The 22,645-nt window shown below is 37.7% G+C and overlaps 1 protein-coding gene across 1 annotated transcript in view; it reads left to right on the top strand.

Moving 5' to 3' along the window:
* The window catches only part of kif21b (kinesin family member 21B), a 113,000-nt gene that overhangs the window by 47,110 nt on the left and 43,245 nt on the right, over positions 1-22,645 (top strand). Inside the window, exons 8-18 of the mRNA XM_062987099.1 lie at positions 2,005-2,200; positions 3,388-3,577; positions 5,112-5,175; positions 5,282-5,506; positions 5,736-5,850; positions 7,131-7,263; positions 7,576-7,764; positions 8,215-8,414; positions 9,212-9,319; positions 11,484-11,782; positions 19,443-19,596. Of these exons, the coding sequence (XP_062843169.1) occupies positions 2,005-2,200; positions 3,388-3,577; positions 5,112-5,175; positions 5,282-5,506; positions 5,736-5,850; positions 7,131-7,263; positions 7,576-7,764; positions 8,215-8,414; positions 9,212-9,319; positions 11,484-11,782; positions 19,443-19,596 (1,873 nt within the window). The remainder of the gene's footprint in view (positions 1-2,004; positions 2,201-3,387; positions 3,578-5,111; positions 5,176-5,281; positions 5,507-5,735; positions 5,851-7,130; positions 7,264-7,575; positions 7,765-8,214; positions 8,415-9,211; positions 9,320-11,483; positions 11,783-19,442; positions 19,597-22,645) is intronic.

Raw genomic sequence — 22,645 nt, 5'->3', positions numbered from 1 at the left:
CATGATATGGTGCTGTGTCAGTGCACTTGGCAAAGGTAATTTACACTTCTGTGATGGCAGCATTAATGCAGAAAAGTACATTAAGATCTTAGAGCAACATATGCTGCCTTCAAGATGTCATCTTTTCCAGGGACGTCCATGCATTTTTCAACAAGACAATGCAAAACCACATGCTGCACACACTATAAAGGCATGGCTGCGGAAGAAAAGGGTACAGGAACTGCACTGGCCTGCTTACAATCCTGACCTGTCCCTAGTAGAGAATGTTGAATTTGAAAATTGAAAATGTAGAGAATTTTGAAACGAAAAAATGTGTAAAACCTGAAATACTAAATCACTTGGTATCCTCGGTGCCAAAACATCTTTTAGGTGTGGTAAAAAGGAATGGCAGCATTACAAAGTTGTAAATGCTTTACTGTCCAAACTAAATGTAAATGTAAGAAACTTTCTTTTTTTTACTTGCATTTTCCATGCTGTCCCAGCTTCTTCTGATTTGGGGTTGTATAATGTGATGTCTTTACCCATATGCATCCACCTTCAGATTATACCCTGTTTTAATTATGCTGCCTTTGCCCACAGTTTTTTTCATGTTTTGAAACCTTTTTTTCTAGCTATAATATTCTGACTCTAACCACTTAAACCAGTGGTCCCCAACCTCCGGGCCGTGGACCAGTACCGGTCTTTGGGTCATTAATGACCGGGCCGCACAGAAAAAGATTGCTACAAAAAGCAATTACATTTCCAAATCTCTTCGGGTGTTATTGTCTTGTCACCACTAGGTGGGAGCAGCGTCTCGTTGCAGCGTAAAAAGCTCAGGATTCACACTTATTTGCCATTTTATAGCAGTGGCGATTTCTCTAAGACTGCAAGGGAAGCTCAGCTTCCCCTAAAATGTCAAAAATTAAATGGTCAAATATGTACAGTTGTGTTAACATTTAATTGACTACAAATGCGTTAGAACACGTTCATCTCGAAGACGAGTTCGTTCAGAATCAGCTACTTATCACAAATCGACTCACTCGAACTTCTCATACATTCCCGTAGCGTCAATGCATTTGCCTGCAGAAGCTGAGCGTCTATTCACTTCAATGGGACTGCATGGAACGTTTTTTTTCATTGCTTCGAAACTCGCTGGTCATTGGATAAATGCCATGATTTTGGGTCTGGACGCGGAGCTTCTGCAAGATGATTGGAGGATCAGTCGAAAGACTAAATCCCGTTTTGATTGACAGCTATTTTGAGATCTACACCTTCACTTAATCACTGGGAGCTTCAGTCCCATCGCGGATTTTGCAAGTGAAGTCGAAAGACAAACTGCAACCCATTTCAGGACATTTTCTTGAAAAGGGCAGAATTTATGTATAAATAAATTGACAAATTTTATGATGTAAGCCGACAATGAGCTTCCCCTCTTTAAAAGACCAGCAGCCGCCACTGTTTTATAGTTATTCTTTTTTAAATCCTCCCGCCGCCGCCGGTTCGTGAAATGATATCTTAAATGAAACCGGTCCGTGGTGCAAAAAAGGTTGGGGACCGCTGACTTAAACCCCTTTTCTCTTATAGGTTATAGTTCTTCCTTTAAATAGTGTGCTGGCTCCACCTACAGGCCACCTTTTCATAGATCATACAGATGTCTTGTATACTATTCTGGCTTCCACCCCACAGCCCTCATTTTCAGAGGTTATACAGCATTATTACCTTGTATACATTATATACAACAAGTACTCTTTAACAGAACTGTATAACCTCCCGTTTTCCACGGGTCATACATTGTTCCCTTACACAATGTGCTGGTTTCATTGGCCTTTATGTTACAATTTAAAAACTATCTAGACTAGCTTTATATGATTTATATTTTGCTTTACCATATTCATTAAAAATTTAACACCAAAACTTGCACTTAGTTAAACAGTTTTTGATATTGACATTTGTGCTTGATATAATTAAAACTGAGAAGGTTATGTCATTTTCTCTTTTTTTTACCTTTCTCTTTCTTGTGCTTAGTCGGACAGTTATGATAGCCTGTGTCAGTCCCTCAGACCGTGACTTTATGGAAACATTAAACGCTCTGAAATACGCTAATCGGGCACGCAACATCAAAAACAAGGTGGTCGTGAACCAGGACAAAACAAGCCAGCAAATCAATGCTCTACGTGCCGAGATTGCCCGTCTGCAGATGGAGCTCATGGAGTACAAGACGGTAAGGAAGCTGAAAGATAGTAAACACAGCAGCTGATTTTTTCTTCTGTCTTGTTTCTTTTTCTTTCTTTTGCTTCAGCTTTGTCTTCTTTTGTTGCTTCGTTTTTATATGTCGTTATTTGATTGTTTTTTCTTTACATCATTTTCCTTTAATTATTTATTTTTGCTTTATTTATTTTTCACTTCATTTCTTTTAATGACTTCTACTTGTTTTTATTTTCCTTTTTTACACCTAGCATCTTTTTTGCTGCATCTTTTTTCTTAACTTTTTTATTTTTTGTTTCAGCCCTCTGCAAACACTTTGTAACTTACAGACTACTTGTTACTTTAAATAAAAAATAAGATATAAGTATGTAGTAATAGTTTTGTGCATTGTTTTTCTTATAGGGATAAAATAAGTGAAGTCACCTGGAATAGTCAGTAGTTAGTAGGGGATTGTGTTGGAGCATGGGGAAGTGATGTGGGTTCATGAGATCTCTCTTTACTGTCAGGTAAATAAAGCATAGCATTAGCTGAATTGTGGCTTACCAAAAACTTGGATGCTGAAAGTCTGCAGTTAATGCTAGTGGTTAGTGGCATGAGCTGTGTAGAAATATAAGAGGGTTAGTTACCAAGGGTGCTTAGATTGCGCAGCAGTAAAACACGCCAGCACACCAGACCTAACATCTTGAACTCATTGGTTTGAATCTCAGTTCTGCCACCCGGCAGGCTGTGCCCCGACATGAACAATAATTGGCTTGTTGTTCAAAGGGGGTTGCCTGAGGGGGTTCCTCATGACTGACATGATTGCGACCTCTGCTGGCGCCTGCGCCTGCGCCTGCACAGAGATGAGGGATGATGATCAGGGTGTGTCTCTCCATACACAAACCTAATCCACATATGAACTCGCCTTGTGCGGGTGAAAAGATGCAGTCGGCTACTGCGCACGTGTTGGAGGGGGCATGTGTTAGTCACAGCTCTCCTAAGTCAGAGTGGAGATCAACATCGGTAGAGAGGAAGCGTAATTCAATCGGGTAATTGGATACGACTAGATCATGAGAAAAAAAAGGGGGAAAATGCAAAAAAGGAGGCTTAGTTTGCAGATAATGTTATAATCTTTGGATTTAGGACTAAAAAAGAAAGACTTATAGGAATTAGTGATGACTTGTGGGGGTTTCTTGTATAAGTTCTTATTTTTATTCATGACAGGGGAAACGAGTAGCTGGTGAGGATGGCTCAGAGGGCTTCAGTGATTTGTTTCAGGAAAACTCCATGCTGCAGAGAGAAAACGAGAACCTGCGTATGCGTGTGAAAGCCATGCAGGAGACCATTGATCACCTTAACACAAGAGTCACCCAACTACTTACTAATGAGATCAACCTGCTGCTTACCAAAACAGGTTAAACATACAATTGCAAATGAATTTATAAATGTAAAATGTGCACAGATGTGTGTGTTTTTAAATGTATAACCCCAAATCAGAAAAAGGTGGGACAGTATGAAAAATGCAATAAAAATAAAAATGCAGTGTTCCTTACATTTACTTTGACTTTTATTTGATTGCAGACAGTCTGAACCAAAGATATGTCATGTTTTGTCTGCTCAACTTCATTTCATTTGTTAGTATACCTCCATTCCTGCATTTCAGGCCTGCAACCTGTTCCAAAAAAAGTACATTAATGGGTAGTAATGAGGTGAAAAATCTAAATAATGAAGTGATTCCAAATGGGTGATGTCAACAGGTGACTGTATTCATGGTTTGGTAAAAAAGCAGCATTCAGGAAAGGCTGAGTCTTTGATGAGCAAAGAGGGCCAGAGGATCTCCAGTTTGTCAACAGATTAGTAGTAAAATATTTGAAATGTTTAAAAACAATGTACCTCAAAGAAAGATTGGAAGGGATCTGCATATTTCTCCTTCTACAGTGCATAATATCATCAACTGATTCAAGAAATCGGGCATAAAGGCCAAGGGCGCAAGCTTAAGCTGAACGCCCGTGATCTTTGATCCCTCAGACAGTTCAACAATAGCTGATATAAGCACATGGGCAAGGGATTACTTTGGCAAACCTTGTCAAGCACTATAATACGGAGTTACATGCACTTAAAACTTTACTGTGCCAAAAAATAGCCTTATGTTAACCATGTCCAGAGACGGTGTCAACTTCGAACTGTGTCATTACACAGTGGAAATGTGTATTGTGGTCAGATGAATCAGCATTCTAGGTCTTTTTTGGAAAAAATGGACACCGCATTCTCCGGACCAAAGAAGAAAAGGACCATCCAGACTGTTATCAGCAAAAAGTCCAAAAGCCAGGGTCTGTCATGGTATGGGGCTGTGTCAGTGCTCTTGGCAAAGGTAATTTACACTTCTGTGATGGCAGCATTAATGTAGAAAAGTACATTAAGATCTTAGAGCAACATATGCTGCCTTCAAGACATCATCTTTTCCAGGGACACTCATGTATTTTTCAACAAGACAATGCAAAACCACATGCTGCACATGTGAAATGCAGGAATGGATGTTTATGAGTAAATGAAATGAAGTTGACCAGACAAAACATGAAATATCTCAGGTTCATACTGTATGCAATGAAATTAAAGTCAGAGTAAATGTAGGAAGTGTTTTTTTTTATTATTTGCATTTTCCATACTGTCCCAACTTCTTCTGATTTGGGGTTGTAAATGAACCATTTGCTTTTCAAAATAATTTTACATTTATTTAACTGACAGTATTAATCAGTGACTTATTTGTCTATTAATGCTTAATAATTACTTAATTTTTAAAAAATTAAAAACTTGGACTGTGTATTAATCAGTGAGCTCTTTTATGACTTGCATAAAGATTAGACCACATTCTATGAAACTTTGCTAAGAAACTCAAAGTTTCTTGGAGTCAACAATGACTAAATCAGTTATTTTTTTTTTTTTTTTAGGTGAGACTAATGAGGAAATAGGTAATCTAATCCAAAACTATATTAGAGAAATTGAAGAGCTGAGGTAAGACAGCCATGCTCCATGTATTATTTCTAATGTATTTTGGCATGTTATAATGTTTATTGTTTATGTTATAATGTCACTCATAGTAAAGATTTTTTTTCCTCAGATCTAAATTGTTGGAGAGCGAGGCAATGAATGAGTCTTTGAGACGCAGTGTATCTCGCCTTTCCTCTCGCTCTCCTTACCCTGTGTCTCATGCACATCCAACCGGGCACCCTCTGGGCTCCTCCCTTTCTATGTCCATGGAGGCTGAGATCACGGATGTAATTCACAGAGCCAAGCTAGACATCGAGCGGCTAAAAAAGAAGGAGAGAAACCAGAGACGCAAGATGTGAGAAATCTAATGCCTATTTTTTTTTGTGCAGAAAATTTATCAAACCCACTGTCACATATTTTTAGCTTTATTGATAGGATTATAATAAAAAATTGCAACAAGTAAAGCATTTAGGTTAAAAACCATCACAAAAAGACTATGATATCCTAGTGGCACTGGTATAAAAGGGAAATGTGTTGTTTTAAACATTTGCGTTGCATTAATTGCGTCTAACTGCATTCTTTAGTCCGGAACAGGAGAAGGGCTTAAAGAAGAAGGTGAAGCTCCTTGCTCAGGAGAATGAACAGGTCAGTGAGCGCAGAGAAAATGGAGACGGGGACTCTGACAATGAGGCTGATGAGGTCAGTACAATGTTTTGTAAATTTGTCCATTATCTAAATTCTTGATTAGAGCTTGATTAGAGCTGCATAACTCTGGTCACAAGGGCAGGGGTCTGACAGTATTTGGTAATTGCATCATACAAACACCCTTTAATCTTACTTATTAATTACCAGGCTTTTTGGGCATAAACACGCAGAGGAATTATCAAAATGTTCTAGACGTCAGCCCTTGTTGGGCACCTTTACTTTTATGTTTTTGTAGTGATAAATTGTTGGGAGTGTTGGAAAATTTTGTAAAATGCAATAAAAAAAACAATTTGTTATTTGTTAATTTTTTATCAATCTTTTTTAACTTGCATAAGTGCAAAGAAAATATTACACTGATGCAACTCCATACTATGACAGAAGGTAGCTTTTAAGTGACAGTTTTATGAAGTATTTCTCAACCAGTGTCACTATTATTTTAAATAGTACCATGCCGGTTTCTCATGCTTTGTCTTCTGAGGACTAAGCACATTTAACAGTGTGTTCTGTCCTTGCAATACATGGCATGAAATAGTTTTTGGATGCCCTGATTTTTTAAAAATAATATTATGTATGGTAGATGTTGAAAGACCTACATTATTTTCAGGTTTGCATTGTGGGCCGCACCGTGGCTCAGTGGGTAGCACTGTTGCCTCACAGCAAGACAGTTCTGGGTTCAATTTCCAGGAGGAGCGGGTTCCTTTCTGTGCGAAATTTGCATGTTCTACCCATGTCTGCGTGGGTTTCCTCTGGGAGCTCCAATTTCCTCTCTTAGTCCAGAAACATGCAAGTGAGGTGAATTGGAGATACAGAATTGTCCATGACTGTGTTTGACATTGAACTTGTGTACTGATGAATCTTGTGTAACGAATAACTTACTCTCCTGTCATGAGTTTGCATTGAGAAATGGACAGTTAAATAAATTTAGAGTTATGAGCCATTTTTGCTTGAAGGTTTGCAAAGACAGGCTTTGGCAGATCCTACCTTTATACTCATTTATGATACTCTAACTTGTTACCAATTCACCTGCTTATTGTGGAATGTTTCACTTGAATGTTCTGTAAAGTTTTTACTCTTATCTGTCCCAACATTTTGTGTTGCAGCCATCAAATTCTAAATTTCTTTATATTTAAAAATACAATAAAGTTGCTCAGCCAAAACATCAAAATGCTTTTCACTTTTGGCAGTTGAAATAAGTTAAATTAATTACAGATTCTTGTTTTTTTCTTGTTTGTATTTTACAAAATAAGGTTTGTAAACTCAGAATTTCTGTTCAGGATGGCATGTACCCTCTGCCTGAGGAGGAGAGTGGCTGCGACGAGGATGATGAGGAGCAGGATATACGAGAGGAGGAAGAATTTGACAGTGATGAGAGCCTGGTGGACTCCGACTCTGACTCAGATGAAAAAGGTCGGAAGGTTTTAAACCAAATGGGACAGGGGTGTTGAAAGTTTTGTAAAAATAATTAGATAAATAGGTAAATAAATAATTTAAGTAATCAGAATCAGGCTTTATTGGCCAAGTATGCTCACACATACAAGGAATTTGTTTTGGGTTACACAGATGCTTGTAGTGCACGAAAAATACAATACAGACAATCTTATTCACACAGCTCACTCTCTCCTTCACACATTCATACCTGTAAACATAGAAAATTATTAACAGTATAAAAAATAATGTAAAAAGACTAAAGCCTGTGGATTCTGTTTTTTCTTTATTCAGCTAATTTCCAGGCAGACCTGGCAGATCTGATCTGTGAGATTGAGATCAAGCAGAAGCTTATTGATGAGTTAGAAAACAGCCAGCGGCGGCTGCTTACACTAAAGCTCCAGTATGAAGAGAAGCTAATCCTGCTACAGAATAAGATCCGAGATACACAGCTGGAGAGAGATCGTGTACTGCAGAACCTAAGTGAGTCTGTATAACACTTCATTATGTGTTAAGTCTGTTTTCTAGGTAAAGCATCAACACACTATATGAAAAAAATTATTTTAGACCATGAGTTTGCTGGACATCACTTTTTTAAAACCATAAGAATAAGGATTTCCCCAACTGGTCCGTTCCTGCTTGGGTGGCCGGTGTATAAAAGTGCTTAGTGACTTTGGGCAGTTGTAGCCTAGTGGTTAAGGTACTGGTCCAGTAATCAGAAGGTTCCCTGTTCAAGCCCCACCACACCCAGGTTGCCACTGTTGGGTCCTTGAGCAAGGCCCTTAACCCTCAATTGCTCAGACAATATACTGTCACAGTACTGTAAGTCGCTTTGGATAAAAGCGTCTGCTAAATGCTGAAAATGTAAATGTAAATGTGACTTTACATGTGTTAGGTGCTAGTCAAAAAAAAAAAACCTACATGTTTTAACAGTGTCAATGGAGAACTACACAGAGGAGAAGGCCAACAAGGTCAAAGCACAGTATGAGAAGCGTCTTAAGGAGATGAACAGAGATCTGTTGAAGCTGCAGGCAGCACAAAAGGAGCATGCGCGTCTGCTGAAGAACCAGAGCCGCTATGAGAGAGAACTCAAGAAACTACAGTCTGAGGTGGCAGAAATGAAGAAAGCCAAGGTACTTCATAGACATAAGTAATGGAATGTAGATAGTTGCTGCCCTCTAGTAAATATGAACTTGATCTGGCGTGTCCAAATTTTCTAATAAAACTGTACACTCACAAAAATGACTAAGTAACCTAGATTTAAAATAAAATGTATTAAATGTTTTGTTTTAAAATACATCTAAGAAAGCTTTGGAAGGTTTTATCTCACCTTAATCTTTCTTTAATGTGTCGTCTTAAAAATAAAGGTCCATCAACACTTTAGCTTACATTCACCCACCAGGCACTTTATTAAGTACACCTGGCACATTCATTGATTATTTTATAAACTACACCTACCATGCGAATTAATGTTGTGGATATACAATTATTGGAGCCTATCAGTTACCATCTATTTACGATTTATCAATCAAAAAAGCCGCTCCATAAGAGACCACTGATTGGATATCATTTGAGTGGTTCTTGGAACGCAGATGGCACAGCAGTCTAATACACTAGCCCACCACCACGGGATACAGGTTCCAATCTCAACTGTTCTGTGTTTAAAAATTCTAAAAACAATGCTGCACCTGATACCAAAACAACACAAACTTTGATGTCATTATCAGTGTCATTGCAGTGCTAAAAATGGTTCCTCAACATTATCAAGTCAGTGGCGGTCATTTTAATTGATAAAGTAGGTATTACCATGGGTACTTTGTGTGTGTATGTTAGTCTGTGTGTGTAATTAAATCAGAATTGGTGTTCACTTGTAAAGTTCTGTACTATTTATATATTCATCAACATTGTATTTGGTTCAACAACTTCTAAGGTGGCTTTAATGAAGCAGATGAAAGAGGAGCAGCAAAGGAGAAGGGTGATTGAGGCCAAAAGAAACAGAGAGATTGCTCACCTCAAGAAGGAACAGCGACGACAAGAGGTTACATTGCATTTGATTATCAGCATTAATTTGTCTTTGGTCTTGCCTTTTTAAAACATAAATTATTTTTTTTTTTTCATTTGTTTTTAGTTTCAGCTGGAAATATTGAACCCCCAAAGTTAATAAAGATTTATAACTTTCTTGTAGAGCTAGATTTTGCTTTGAATAAAGTATTGATTAATTAAATCAGCCAGCAAATAAACAAAGAAAATGAATAATGCAATATTAGGCTATTTTGTTAACACGGTCATGTCACAAATATTCCACCCCTACAATGCTGATCTTAAAACCTAATGCTAGGTCTGTATTTCCTGTGTGTGGGCCACTACATGATTAAACAATTGAGAACTTAGTAACTACCCTTAATTCTCTTTAACTGTCTTATACGTATAACCACCCAGAGATGTGTTGCACCCATGATAAAAACTAAAGAGCTGTTACCAAAGCTGAGAAAGAACATCACACCAAAAGGGCATTTTCAAGACTCTGAAAATGTCTGAGACACTGTTAGGACCAGCAAACCTTTTTGGCCATGGGCTTGATTCCCAGTAATTTATCCAGAGGCCCATCAGGATATTAAACATTAAAGTTATTGCAAAAGACTTCCATGATGACCTGATGATGGTTGGGACAAAGGTGCCAGTGCTAAACATAAAATGTTCAGTTAACAACTTTATGGCCAAACTTCACGCCACTCTTGACAAAGAAGCACAGGATGGTTTGACTGGAATAAGCCAGATGGACTTCAGCTAGGCCTACAGAGCTCTACAGAGACCCAGTTAAATAGATAGAAGAATCAAAACTGAAACTGTTTGGCCATATGAATTAGCATATTTCTATTGCAAGAAAGGCAAGGCTTATGATCAGAAGAATACTATCCTCATGGTCAACCATAGAGGTGGGTCAGTGATGATGTGATGGCAGTCAAGATGTTTTAGTTAGATATTAAATACATTTTTATGTGTTGAATTCTTAGCAAAAAATTGTGTTTTTTTGTTTTGCTGTTAAATGAAGTTGGTTTTCAGTTTTCCCCATAAAACTATATTATATACTCAAAGGTAGGAGGACTCCTGATCATAAGCTTGTTGAACATAACATTGGTATTGTTTTAAAACTGCTTTTAAACTATTAGTGGGCGGCACGGTGGCTAAGTGGGTAGCACTGTCGCCTCACAGTAAGAAGGTCCTGGGTTCAATCCCTAGGTGGGGCGGCCCGGGTCCTTTCTGTGTGGAGTTTGCATGTTCTCCCGGTGTCTGCATGGGTTTACTCCAGGAGCTCCGGTTTCCTCCCACAGTCCAAAGACATGCAAGTGAGGTGAATTGGAGACACAAAATTGTCCATAACTGTGTTCGATATAACCTTGTGAACTGATGAACCTTGTGTAATTAGAAACTACCGTTTCCTGTCATGAATGTAACCAAAAGTGTAAAAACATGACGTTAAAATCCTAATAAACAAACAATAAATAAACTATTAGAAAAACATTTTATGAGAATTCCCATTTACTATGTATTAGTAAGATGAGGCACTGATGTTGAATAAGAAGACCTGGCCAACTGGCTTCAATTTATCTTAAAGGTGTACTGTAGGGTTGATGTCGGGACTCACTAGAGGTCCTCCACACCAACAGCATTTTAATGTGAAATTTTCATATACTTAATATTACAAACATTTTCTAATTAATTGATGGTATAATCATTTATCATTTACAATATTTTTGCAATACATGGGACTTTTTACTATTCTATTATTAAATACTTTTTCTGAAGTTAATGTAGTGTAAAAAAGAATTCACTGTCTGAAAATATGTAAATGTGTTCTGTTGCACAAGAAGTGGGCACCTGGTTTCCAATTTTAATAGCATATTCATAAAATCTGGATTTGTTAATGGGTCAATGTGTGAGTTCTTCTGTGCCACCCACATAGTCCGGTCATCCCGCCCTAGCAGAAACGTGTCTGCTGCAGGCACTACCAATTATGCCTGCTAGATGGCGCCCAGCTGACCGGTGGCAATGCTGAGTTTCGAACTAAGGAGTTCAGAATCTCAGCGCTGGTGTGCTAGCGGAATATCCTGCTGCACCACCTGGGCACCTACTTTAATAATTTGTAAAAAATCCACAAATACTTTGAAAGACTTACATTTAAATATTATTATATTGTACAGTATCAGATCCGTTCTTTGGAGTCACAGAAGTGGCAGCAGGAGATTGTTCTTAGGAGAAAGACTCAGGAGGTGACAGCTCTGAGACGGTTGGCTAAGCCTATGTCAGAGCGCGTAGCTGGCCGCATTTCCCATCGTCCATCCAGCCACGACTCCGGAGCTGAGCTCTCGGCCAGCACCACGTCTTCTGACCCTGAGACAAGCCGCTCTGTTTCCAGCATTGTTCGGCAATGGAACAACAAGCTAAATGGCTATCTGGGAGAGAGTGAGGGATCTGGGGGAGGATCATCCTGTCTGTCCAGGTCAGTGTTTGCTTTTTTTAGTTGTTATGACACAAAGATCATAATGGGTGCTGATTATTTTATTTATTGCACACTTGGCATGGTGCCGGTTTGGCACAAATAAAAAGAAGGTTCACATAAATTAAGGAGACCAAGTCTTGATGTCTGTGCTTTTATGAATGTGGATGTTCAAGGATTACAGCTATTTTCAGTGTGAGACTGCAAGTGAACAGTCAGTTCCTGAAGTTGTTAGAATTAGAATAAATTGTCAGACTTTGACACTGGCTAAATTATGATGGCTTGATGACTAGGTCAGAGCATCTTCAAAACAGCAGGTTTTGTAGGATTAGAGGTTTTGTGGAGTCCATGCCTCATAGAGTCACGGCTGTTTTGGCAGCACATGTCGAATCTACACAATATTGAGAAGAGCTGTTTAATCATTTGTATGTTTTTATACTAGAAAGTATGATATACTATGTATAACAATACAATGGTTCACTTAGATTGATGTTAACTGTTACATACAGCTGTTAAAAGGAACCCGAGTAATGACAACTCTGTATCATAATCTAGTATTTATATCATAATCAGAATCAGAATCACTTTATTTCGCCAGGTATGTTACACATACGAGGAATTTGCTTTGGTGATACACTCAATGATACACACAACAGTCCACATAGTGATAATGACAGCTATCTGATCCAGCATTCTCGGTCCAACATTTTTGACATGTCCAAATACAACCCCAAATCAGAAAAAGTTTGGACAGTATGAAATTAAATAAAAATGTTACTTACATTTACTTTGACTTTTATTTGATTGCAGACAGTTTGAATCAAAGATATGTCATGTTTTGCCTGCTCAACTTCATTTCATTTGTTAATATACCTCCATTCCTGCATTTCAGGCATGCAACACATTCCAAAAAAAGTTGGGACAGGGGCAATTTAGGGCTAGTAATGAGGTGAAAAACGAAATAATGTAATTCCAGACAGGTGATGTCAACAGGTTATTGTAATCATGGTTTGGTACAAAAGCAGCATCCAGTAAAGGCTGTGTCTTTGATGAGCAAAGATGGCCAGAGGAATTTGTTTGTCAACAAATTATTGAACTGTACCTCAAAGAAAGATTGGAAGGAATTTGCATATTTCTCTCTTTACAGTGCATAATATCATTGAACGATTCAAGAAATCGGGAGGAATGTCAGTGCGTAAAGGCCAAGAGCGCAAGCTTAAGCTGAATGCCTGTGATCTTCGAACCTTCAGACGGCACTGCATCAATAAGCACACGGGCAAGGGATTTACATGCACAAACGCCACTTAACCCTTTAGAGCCGGCCCATTCAAATTTCGAAACAATAATTTCGATGGCTTAAAGCCTTGTATCTCCGCCGTCCAATCACTGATTGTAAATCTGAAAACTGCCCCAGGTAGCTGACAACCCAGTCTAAAAGGCAATATCATTGGTCAAGCGGTTTGTGTCGTGGCTGGTTTGCATATTTAATGAGAAGGCGGAGAATTTATTTTTTTCATTTGCCCCGCCCTCACACGGAGCGCTGCTGAGACAGTCGACTGGAGAACAACACAGAAAGAGAAATTCTGTCAGTGAAATAAGGTAAGATTTATTTTAAAACTGTTTATTAGTGTTATTACTTTTCATTTCTACTCAGAAAACTTAGCTTTAATGGTAAAATTGTAATATTATTAGTGTTTACGCTTTGTAAAAGCTGAGGTGAGTTTGAGACTTGCGTTCTAAGTTTAGTCAGTCAGCTCCACAACTCTCCTTTCTGAATCGATTGTAATGTTTTTTATGTCCATCTAGATGGAAATAAATACGTGTGGAGAGTTTATCAGATACCTTTTTAGTCTCGTTTGTTTAGTAGTTTGTAAAGTATGCAGCAGTTTTACACAAATAAGTGATTAGTAGTGAACCTAAGCTAAGCTAAGCTACCGGAGCTGTTTGTTACATCCTGCAGCCATGTGGTTTGAAAAGGCTGCCAAAGGCTGCTCTCAAACTCCAAAGTTAGATTTTATGCATGTAATCTTGAAATCAGTTATATCTTACTTGTTTTACTTCAATACTGTCTAAAGTCTGCTTAGAAATCACCGTAGCTTTGCTCATAATAGCATTACATTTTGCATTGCATGCATTTAGCATGACTGGCTAAAGTAAGCTGAGGCAGAAAGCATAAAGGTGAAAGAGAAATATTATTTTATCTATAAAATATTTCTGTCAAATTTGCATCATTTTCTAAAAAATTGCTGCATTTATTTGAGAGACTAAAGTATGCTATGCTACCATATAGGTGCATATAAGTAGATAACATGTCAGTCTGGGCAATTTATAACTTCTTTTTTTACCATAATATATTATTTTCTGTGGTAATTCTTACTTGTATCAGTAAAATATAGTTTTATCTATAAAATATTTCTGTCAGATTTGCATAATTTTCTAATGTATTGCAAGATATATTTGAAAGGGACACAAAAATATGGTATCAAACTTTTTTTGAAAGCTTTTTTTGAAAGCATACAGGTGCATAACATTTCAGTCTGTGACTATTTACAACATTTTAAATATAACCATAGCATCAAGTTTTTTCTTGTAATTATTGCTTCTCTTAGATAATTATTGTTTTATGTGTAAACCATGTGCCAGATTTGAGAAACTTTTGTCATATGTATTGGTTCAGTGTACTTGAGTTTACTTCTAAACATGAGCCTGTGGACATTAGCTTCTCTGGCAAAAACATATAGAGTGTTTGTGATTGAATTCTACATATATGTAATTATTTTTAAAATAACATCACTGTCACCACCTTTATTCACTGTAATCTCTTTCTTTTATTATTCTGAGATGGATGGAGACAAGGCTCAATATTCATGCCTTATGGAGTCTCTGAAGAGGAGACGGCGGCTAGGCCCTGACGAGCTTAGACTTATTGCTGAACATGACAGCTATGAAGATCATGAAGGCATGACCATTGAAGAGGAGGACTTCATGGACATGGAGCTCTTGGATGAAGGGGAAGAAGAGGATGAAGAGGAGCAAGATGAGCAGAGGGATCAACCAACAACCTCCTATCGGTAAATGCATGTATTCCAATAGTGTGTATTTGTAAATGTGTGTGTGTACATATATGCTGACAATAAATGTCAGCATTTGCATCCACACACACAATCAGGGCTGCCAACAAAAAGTTAAAATTAACAAAAGAGTACAAACTGAGATTATGATTTTTACTAATGTTTGCTTTCTTTTATGGGTTTGGTTAGTCTTTCTTGTCCCATGTCAGGTAGGAAGCGGAAACGCTTTCCTGACTCTGTATCCTTTCCTTCCTATGCTGATGTAGACACAGAAGCACCAAAGCCCATACCATTTAATCCCTCTCGTCCAGTAGGCATAGATCTGGAAAGTGTGCATAGGGCTGTACGGTCAGCCACAAGTACCTTGCGTGAAATAGACTTCTTCAAGTTGTTTTTCACGTACACCATCGTTGCCGAGATTTGCCAGTTTACAAACTCTAAGGGGTGGGAGCTTGTACTGAATAGGCCGTCTTATGCGAACCATCATGGGGCATGGGAAGAAGTGACCCCGGATGAATTCTACCGCTTTCTTGGGCTCCTTATTTACATGGGTTTCACGTCCCTGCACAGCATTCACAGATATTGGGGAACCAAATCTCTTCAGGGTTCATGGGCCAAGTTATTCATGTCCCGTGACCGTTTCAAGGAATTGATGGCAGCCCTCCATGTTGTAGATCCTGCCACAGAAAATAATCTTGATCGTCTTAGGAAGTTGCGTTACCTGATGGACCACCTCAAAACCAAGTGTCAGCAGCTTTTCCAGGCTAATGAAAATCTGAGCATAGACGAGAGAATGGTAAAATCAAAAGGTCAATCAGGATTCAAGCAGTATATGAAGGGCAAACCTACTCGCTGGGGTTTCAAATTGTGGGTCATTGCAACTTCAAATTCGGGATATACCTTAGACTTTGATGTTTACACAGGAAGTCTTGATGGGCGCGTAACTGATTTGGCTATAAAAGTGATCGAAGACCTTGTGCAGCCATTTAAAAATCAAGGTCACACAGTATGGTTTGACAACTTCTATACATCACCAACTGTTATGGTCCGACTTAAGGAGTGGGGAATCAATGCTTGTGGGACATGTAGGATTAATCGTAAGAAATTCCCAGTGGATTTCAAAGATGTCAAGAAATGGGAGCGGCAAGCTAACCGTGGTGATATGAGGTGGTGTAGAATTGACGGAAATGTCTTAGTAGTTCAGTGGAAGGACACGCGAGCAGTTACATGCCTCTCTAATTTCCACAATGCTAATGATTCATCAGAGGTTTCTAGGATGGTAAAGAATGGTGCCACGTGGGACAGAAAAGTAGTCCGTCAACCAGCTGTAGTAAAGGACTACAATAAACACATGGGAGGTGTTGACAGATCTGATCAAATGTTAAACACATACAATCTGCTTCAGAAAACTCAAAAGTGGTGGAAAACACTTTTCTTCCATTTTGTGGACATAGCCGTCGTTAATAGTTTCATTTTGTTTCAGGACTGGCATCATTCCAATCCAGCATCACGTTATGGGTTTAGTTCAGCAGGCTACAGCCAGATAAACTTTAGGGAAAATCTGTCACGCCAACTTGCAGACATTGCCGTCGATTCAATTTTGCCATCTCAGCTTTCAGTAGCTCCAACCACTTCCTCATCGTTTTACGTCACCCACATTCCTCGGATAGAGCAAGTATCAAGAAATTGCTGGCTTTGCTACAACAAATTCAAAAAAGAAAATAAAACAAAGATTGCATGCATGGCTCCTGAGTGCCAAGGTAGAAGATTTTGTTTAGTTGGCAATCGAAACTGTTTTCAGTCTTGGCATTCTAGCGAAGGAGATGAGTTTCGCAGTTAGACCTACACAGGGCTTCTGTCTTCTACTGTCAGTCCCTCTCATCCTTCCTCAACCCCTGTGTTTGTGTATATGTTCTTTGTTTCTCTTTCTCTTCACAGGTCAAAGTTCAGTGTTCATTGGAAGGAGGTAATTTGAGGTAATTATCCATTGTGCATTGTCTGTTAAATATGTTGTAGTGAATTTTTGGCAAAATGGCTTAGATGAGATTTGATATCCTGTTGCCTCAAAACTGTTTACTGAATTGTTCAATGATTATCCTGAACAAATAATTGCTTTTTCTTGTATTGTTGAATTGGATTATTTGAAAGTTTGTTTTATGGAGTGATGTTCTTCAGTAGTGCTGAACTATATTGTATTGTTGTTTAGAAATTCTTTATAGAATGAGAAGTGTATATAATTCTAATAAAAATCTTTAATTTTTTTGAACTATACACTGTTGTTAGAGTGCTTATTTTGTCAAATACATTTTATCTGTTGTCTTATTTCAAAAACATGAATGTTGACAATTTAGTAATAATTAAGAAAAAAGTACACTTTCATTGGTTTATAGTGTATGCTGACATTGGTAAAAAGTGAGGTGAAAAAGGAGCTACACGAACATTCTAAATTGCTAAATGACACCTTCTGCTAAATTGATCATAACTTTTGAATAGAAGATGATAGATTCAAAATTATTATCTTGACAAATGGCTCACAAAATTGCAAACATTTCATATGTTCTATATTGTTATCTATATTGCACAGAAATGTGTTAAAAATGTAAGTATTTATGAATTAAATAAAAAACGAGAGATTTTTTTAGGTTGATTTTGAAGGTTTTTTGTAAACATTTATTATATTACACTTGAAAAACATTGTGTTTCATAGAATTTTAAAGAACTGATTCTCCTGGTTATAATGGTGTGTGTATATGCAGGTTTTTTTTTCATAAAAGTACACTTTCATTGGTTTATAGTGTATGCTGACATTGGTAAAAAGTGAGGTGAAAAAGGAGCTACACGAACATTCTAAATTGCTAAATGACACCTTCTGCTAAATTGATCATAACTTTTGAATAGAAGATGATAGATTCAAAATTATTATCTTGACAAATGGCTCACAAAATTGCAAACATTTCATATGTTCTATATTGTTATCTATATTGCACAGAAATGTGTTAAAAATGTAAGTATTTATGAATTAAATAAAAAACGAGAGATTTTTTTAGGTTGATTTTGAAGGTTTTTTGTAAACATTTATTATATTACACTTGAAAAACATTGTGTTTCATAGAATTTTAAAGAACTGATTCTCCTGGTTATAATGGTGTGTGTATATGCAGGTTTTTTTTTCATAAAAGTACACTTTCATTGGTTTATAGTGTATGCTGACATTGGTAAAAAGTGAGGTGAAAAAGGAGCTACACGAACATTCTAAATTGCTAAATGACACCTTCTGCTAAATTGATCATAACTTTTGAATAGAAGATGATAGATTCAAAATTATTATCTTGACAAATGGCTCACAAAATTGCAAACATTTCATATACTCTATATTTTTCTCTAAATTGCACAGAAATGTGTTAAAAATGTAAGTATTTATGTATGAAATAAAAATTGAGAGGTTTTTTAGGTTGATTTTGAAGGATTTTTGTATAGATTTGGTTATATTACACTTAAATAACCATACTGAGTTTTATATCATTTTAAAGAACTGATTCTTCTGGTTATAATGGTGTGTGTATATAGTCTATGCTATGTACGGTATTTACACAATAAGGTTTTTTCTATGACCATGTTACATAGTGTCCGAAAATGGAATGTTCCACTCAGGCATGAAAGGGTTAAATCTTTACTGTGCAAAAAAGAAGCCTTATGTTAACCATGTCCAGAAGCAGCGTCGACTTCTCTGGGCTCTGAGGCATCTAGGAGGGACCATCACACAGTGGAAATGTAATAAAACCTGAAACACTCAATCGCTTGGTATCCTCGGTGCCAAAATGCCTTTTAAGTGTGGTGAAAAGGAATGGCAACATTACAAAGTGGTAAATGTTGGGGCTTTACTGTTTATTAATATGAAATTGACCAGACAAAACATGAAATATCTCAGGTTCATCCTGTCTGCAATGAAATAAAAGTCAAAGTAAATGTAAGAAATTCTTTTTTTTTTTTTTTTTATTATTTGTATTTTCCATGCTGTCTTAACTTTTTCTGATTTGGGGTTGTAATAAGCCTATACTGTATGTCTGTGTTGCACTTTACGCGTTTTGGACAATTAAAACACATTAACTTCTTTGCCATGGTGTGCAATTATGTCTATAATATCTTAAATGGGTTTTCCCTGTCTGTACTGAGTCTAAGTGTACTAAATGTTTGTATATATTGCATACTTTTTTAATTTAAATGTAAAAAGGTGAACTCTTTACTTTTTACTTTCTGTCTTTGCTTGTCACACATAAGGTAATGAAGATATATTAAAGTTTTACTGTATCTCTAGTTTCAATGGTTTTCAATTCTTGCCACCTGTTACTGTTGGTATAGAGTTTAACATGTTCACCCTATTCCCACTTTACAAGAACATGCAGGTAGATGGATCAGCTACTCTAAATAACATTTAGGTCTGGGTAATTGAGGATATCTGTCCTGTCCAGGGTCTTGTGCTCAGGGTTTTCTGAATTTGACCTGAACTGACCACAACTCAGATCAGTATGACATTGTTACTAAAGATGAATAAATAAAGGACTTTACATTTCAAATTCATATATTTCTTGCAGTGGTAGAAAGAAGTTTCAGAGAAAAGGGGTAAACACCAGCTTCTCAAAGTCAGCCAGGCAAAAGTGGCAGGATCTGGAGAGGAGGGTAATGGACATTGTAATGCAGAGGATGACCATTGCCAATGTGGAGACAGACATGGACCGTCTTATAAAGGTGCTCACTGCATGTGTGGCTTTATGATTATTATTACTTGTTTAATGCATTTTGCAACTAAGTATCCACCGTGTATAGTTAAAGTCAAGAGTTTACATACATGTTTCCAGTGGTGTATAGTAACGAAGTAATAATACTTCGTTACAGTACTTAAGTAGTTTTTTAAAGTATTTGTACTTAAAACTGGAGTATACTGGAGTATAAACATTTTCGGCAACTTTCACTTTTACTCCACTACATTTTATAAAGAAATTGTGTACTTTTACTCCGTTACATTCGCTGTATGTAAATTCGTTACTCTAGGCATGCGCCGTATACTCCCAATGGAGTATCTCCGTGTAGTCTCGAACCGCGTTACACCTGGCTGGTACCTGTGGTTCCTGATCAGCCCGCTACACACCTCCAGCCACGGCAGAGACTCCGAGCCAGAAACAGAGGAGTTAATACTGTCAATCTCAGAGCACTGGAACACACACCGTTACTGCAGTCTCATTCTGTGTCAGTCCATATGGCACTGATAAATGCGCGCTCTGTCCATAATAAGACGTTTATTTTAAATGACTTTTTCACTTCTCATGGTTTGGACCTGTTGTTTTTAACTGAGACATGGGCTACAGGTGGTGAATCGGCTAGCGACTCCGCTCCCTTCTTGGAACTTTGCCCAGTAGACTGCGGTTTCTTCAGTTTACCTCGGAATACGGGTAGAGGCGGAGGAGTTGCGGTGGTTTTTAAACAGCGTCTGAGATGCCAAATGCTGAATATTGGGACTTTTAAAAGTTTTGAAGCACTGGTTTTTAAATCTCACTCTGTTCTTCCATTACTCTGTGCAGTAGTATACAGACCTCCAAAACCAAACAGCGACTTTATCACTGAGTTTGCTGAATTCCTTGCTATGATTGTACCTATGTCTGACAGCATTCTGCTTCTTGGTGATTTTAATATTCATGTCTGCTGCCCTGATAAATATCAGGTGAATGATTTTAATCAGCTACTGGACTCTTTTGGTTTTATTCAACATATTCATAAGCCCACCCATATGCAAGGTCACACACTTGATTTGGTGTTTTCATCTGGTTTTGATATTGACAATCTAGATATTGAGGAGGCTAGTTTCTCTGATCATATGCCAGTAGTCTTTAGCTCAACTTTAACTGCGCATTTCCCTGCTCCTGTTTTAGGGCACTGGTCAAGGATTATCACTTCGTCCACATCTAACGATTTTTCCAGAGCCTTTTCTGACATGTTAAAATTGCCCAACTATGGTCAGACTCATGCTAATGTGGATGAGTTAGTTACTTCTTTTAATTATAACTGTTCAACTGTTCTGGATTCTCTTGCCCCTATGAAATTTAAACGCTTAAAACCAAAAGTTCAGCCCTGGTTAAATGCATCCACACAGGAAATTAGACAGGCTTGTAGAAGAGCGGAACGGAAATGGAGAAAGGACAGATTGCAAGTAAGTTTGGATATTTTTAAAGGTTGCCTGGAAGACTATCAGCTAGCTGTTAAGTCTGCTAGAGAGGCATACTTTTCAAGCATAATTGCCAAAAATTATAACAGACCTAAAGTACTGTTCAGTACAATAAATTCTTTACTTAAATCATCACCCGAAGTTGGAAATGTTCCTTCTTCTAGAGTATGTGAAGAGTTTTTAAACTTTTTTGTGGAAAAAACTGAAACAATTAGGTCTGGCATTACTTACTTGGGTATAGATTCTCCACTTCCACCGCCGTGCCCAGGTATGTTTGAAAAGTTTGAGGCTGTTTCAATCTCCGAATTAACAGATTTGGTGCTGAAAACAAAGCCAACAACCTCCCCACTTGATGTGATGCCCCCACAGATAGTTAGGGAGACATTTGATATATTAGGACCTTTTGTCCTGGATATCATTAATACTTCCCTTGCCACTGGTACTGTTCCAGCATGCTTTAAACATGCTGTAGTTACACCTCTGCTCAAAAAGCATAATCTTGATGCTACAGTGGTTAGTAACTATAGGCCGATTTCTAAATTACCATTCTTGGCTAAATTGCTGGAAAAGGTTGTATATTCTCAGCTTTTACCATTTTTGAGTAGAGATGGTATTTTTGAGATTTTTCAATCTGGCTTTAAGTCTATGCACAGCACTGAATCTGCTCTTCTGAAGGTGACAAATGACTTGCTACTTACTGTTGATGAGGGAAATTGTGCCATCCTCATTTTATTGGACCTTAGTTCTGCTTTTGATACTGTTGACCATGACATACTTGTTGGTCGCCTGGAAAAGTGGGTGGGGTTACAGGGAGAGGCCCTGAATTGGTTCATATCTTATTTTAAGAATAGAACCTTTTCAGTGAATATTAGCAGCTATTTCTCTTCTTCTGCTGATGTCTCTTGTGGTGTTCCACAAGGGTCCATACTAGGGCCCCTCCTTTTTTCTCTCTATATGCTGCCATTGGGTCAAATAATTAGGAAGCACAATGTCAGCTTTCACCTGTATGCTGATGACATACAGCTTTATCTTCCCATTAGACCGAATGACAATGGCTCGTTAACATCTCTTAGCAGTTGTCTTGAGGACATAAAGAGGTGGATGGCTGACAATTTTCTTCAGCTGAATGAAAGCAAGTCAGAGGTTATCGTTTTTGGGGGTCCTCATCACATCAATAGTGTCTCCAATAACCTTGGTCACTTGTCTACATGTGTCAAAACATCTGTGAGAAATCTTGGTGTTATCTTTGACTCTGACCTCCGATTTGATAAACAAATCAACTCTGTGGTAAGGAATAGCTTCTTCCAGCTCAGAAATATTGCGAAGATTAAGCCTTTTCTCTGCTATTCTGACCTGGAAAAAGTTATTCATGCATTCATTTCTGCAAGAATTGACTACTGTAATTCTCTGTATATTGGGATTAATCAGTCTCTGTTGCGGCGCTTGCAGGTAGTCCAGAATGCAGCAGCAAGGTTACTGACTAATACCAAGAAAAGAAACCATATTACACCAGTCCTTGCCTCACTACATTGGCTGCCTGTTCAGCACAGGATTCATTTTAAAGTGCTTTTATTTGTT

Source organism: Trichomycterus rosablanca, chromosome 24 (genome assembly GCF_030014385.1).
Source record: "Trichomycterus rosablanca isolate fTriRos1 chromosome 24, fTriRos1.hap1, whole genome shotgun sequence".
Taxonomy (NCBI): domain Eukaryota; kingdom Metazoa; phylum Chordata; class Actinopteri; order Siluriformes; family Trichomycteridae; genus Trichomycterus; species Trichomycterus rosablanca.
Note: the sequence above shows the minus strand (reverse complement) of the source record. Positions and strands in the feature narration are given on the sequence as shown.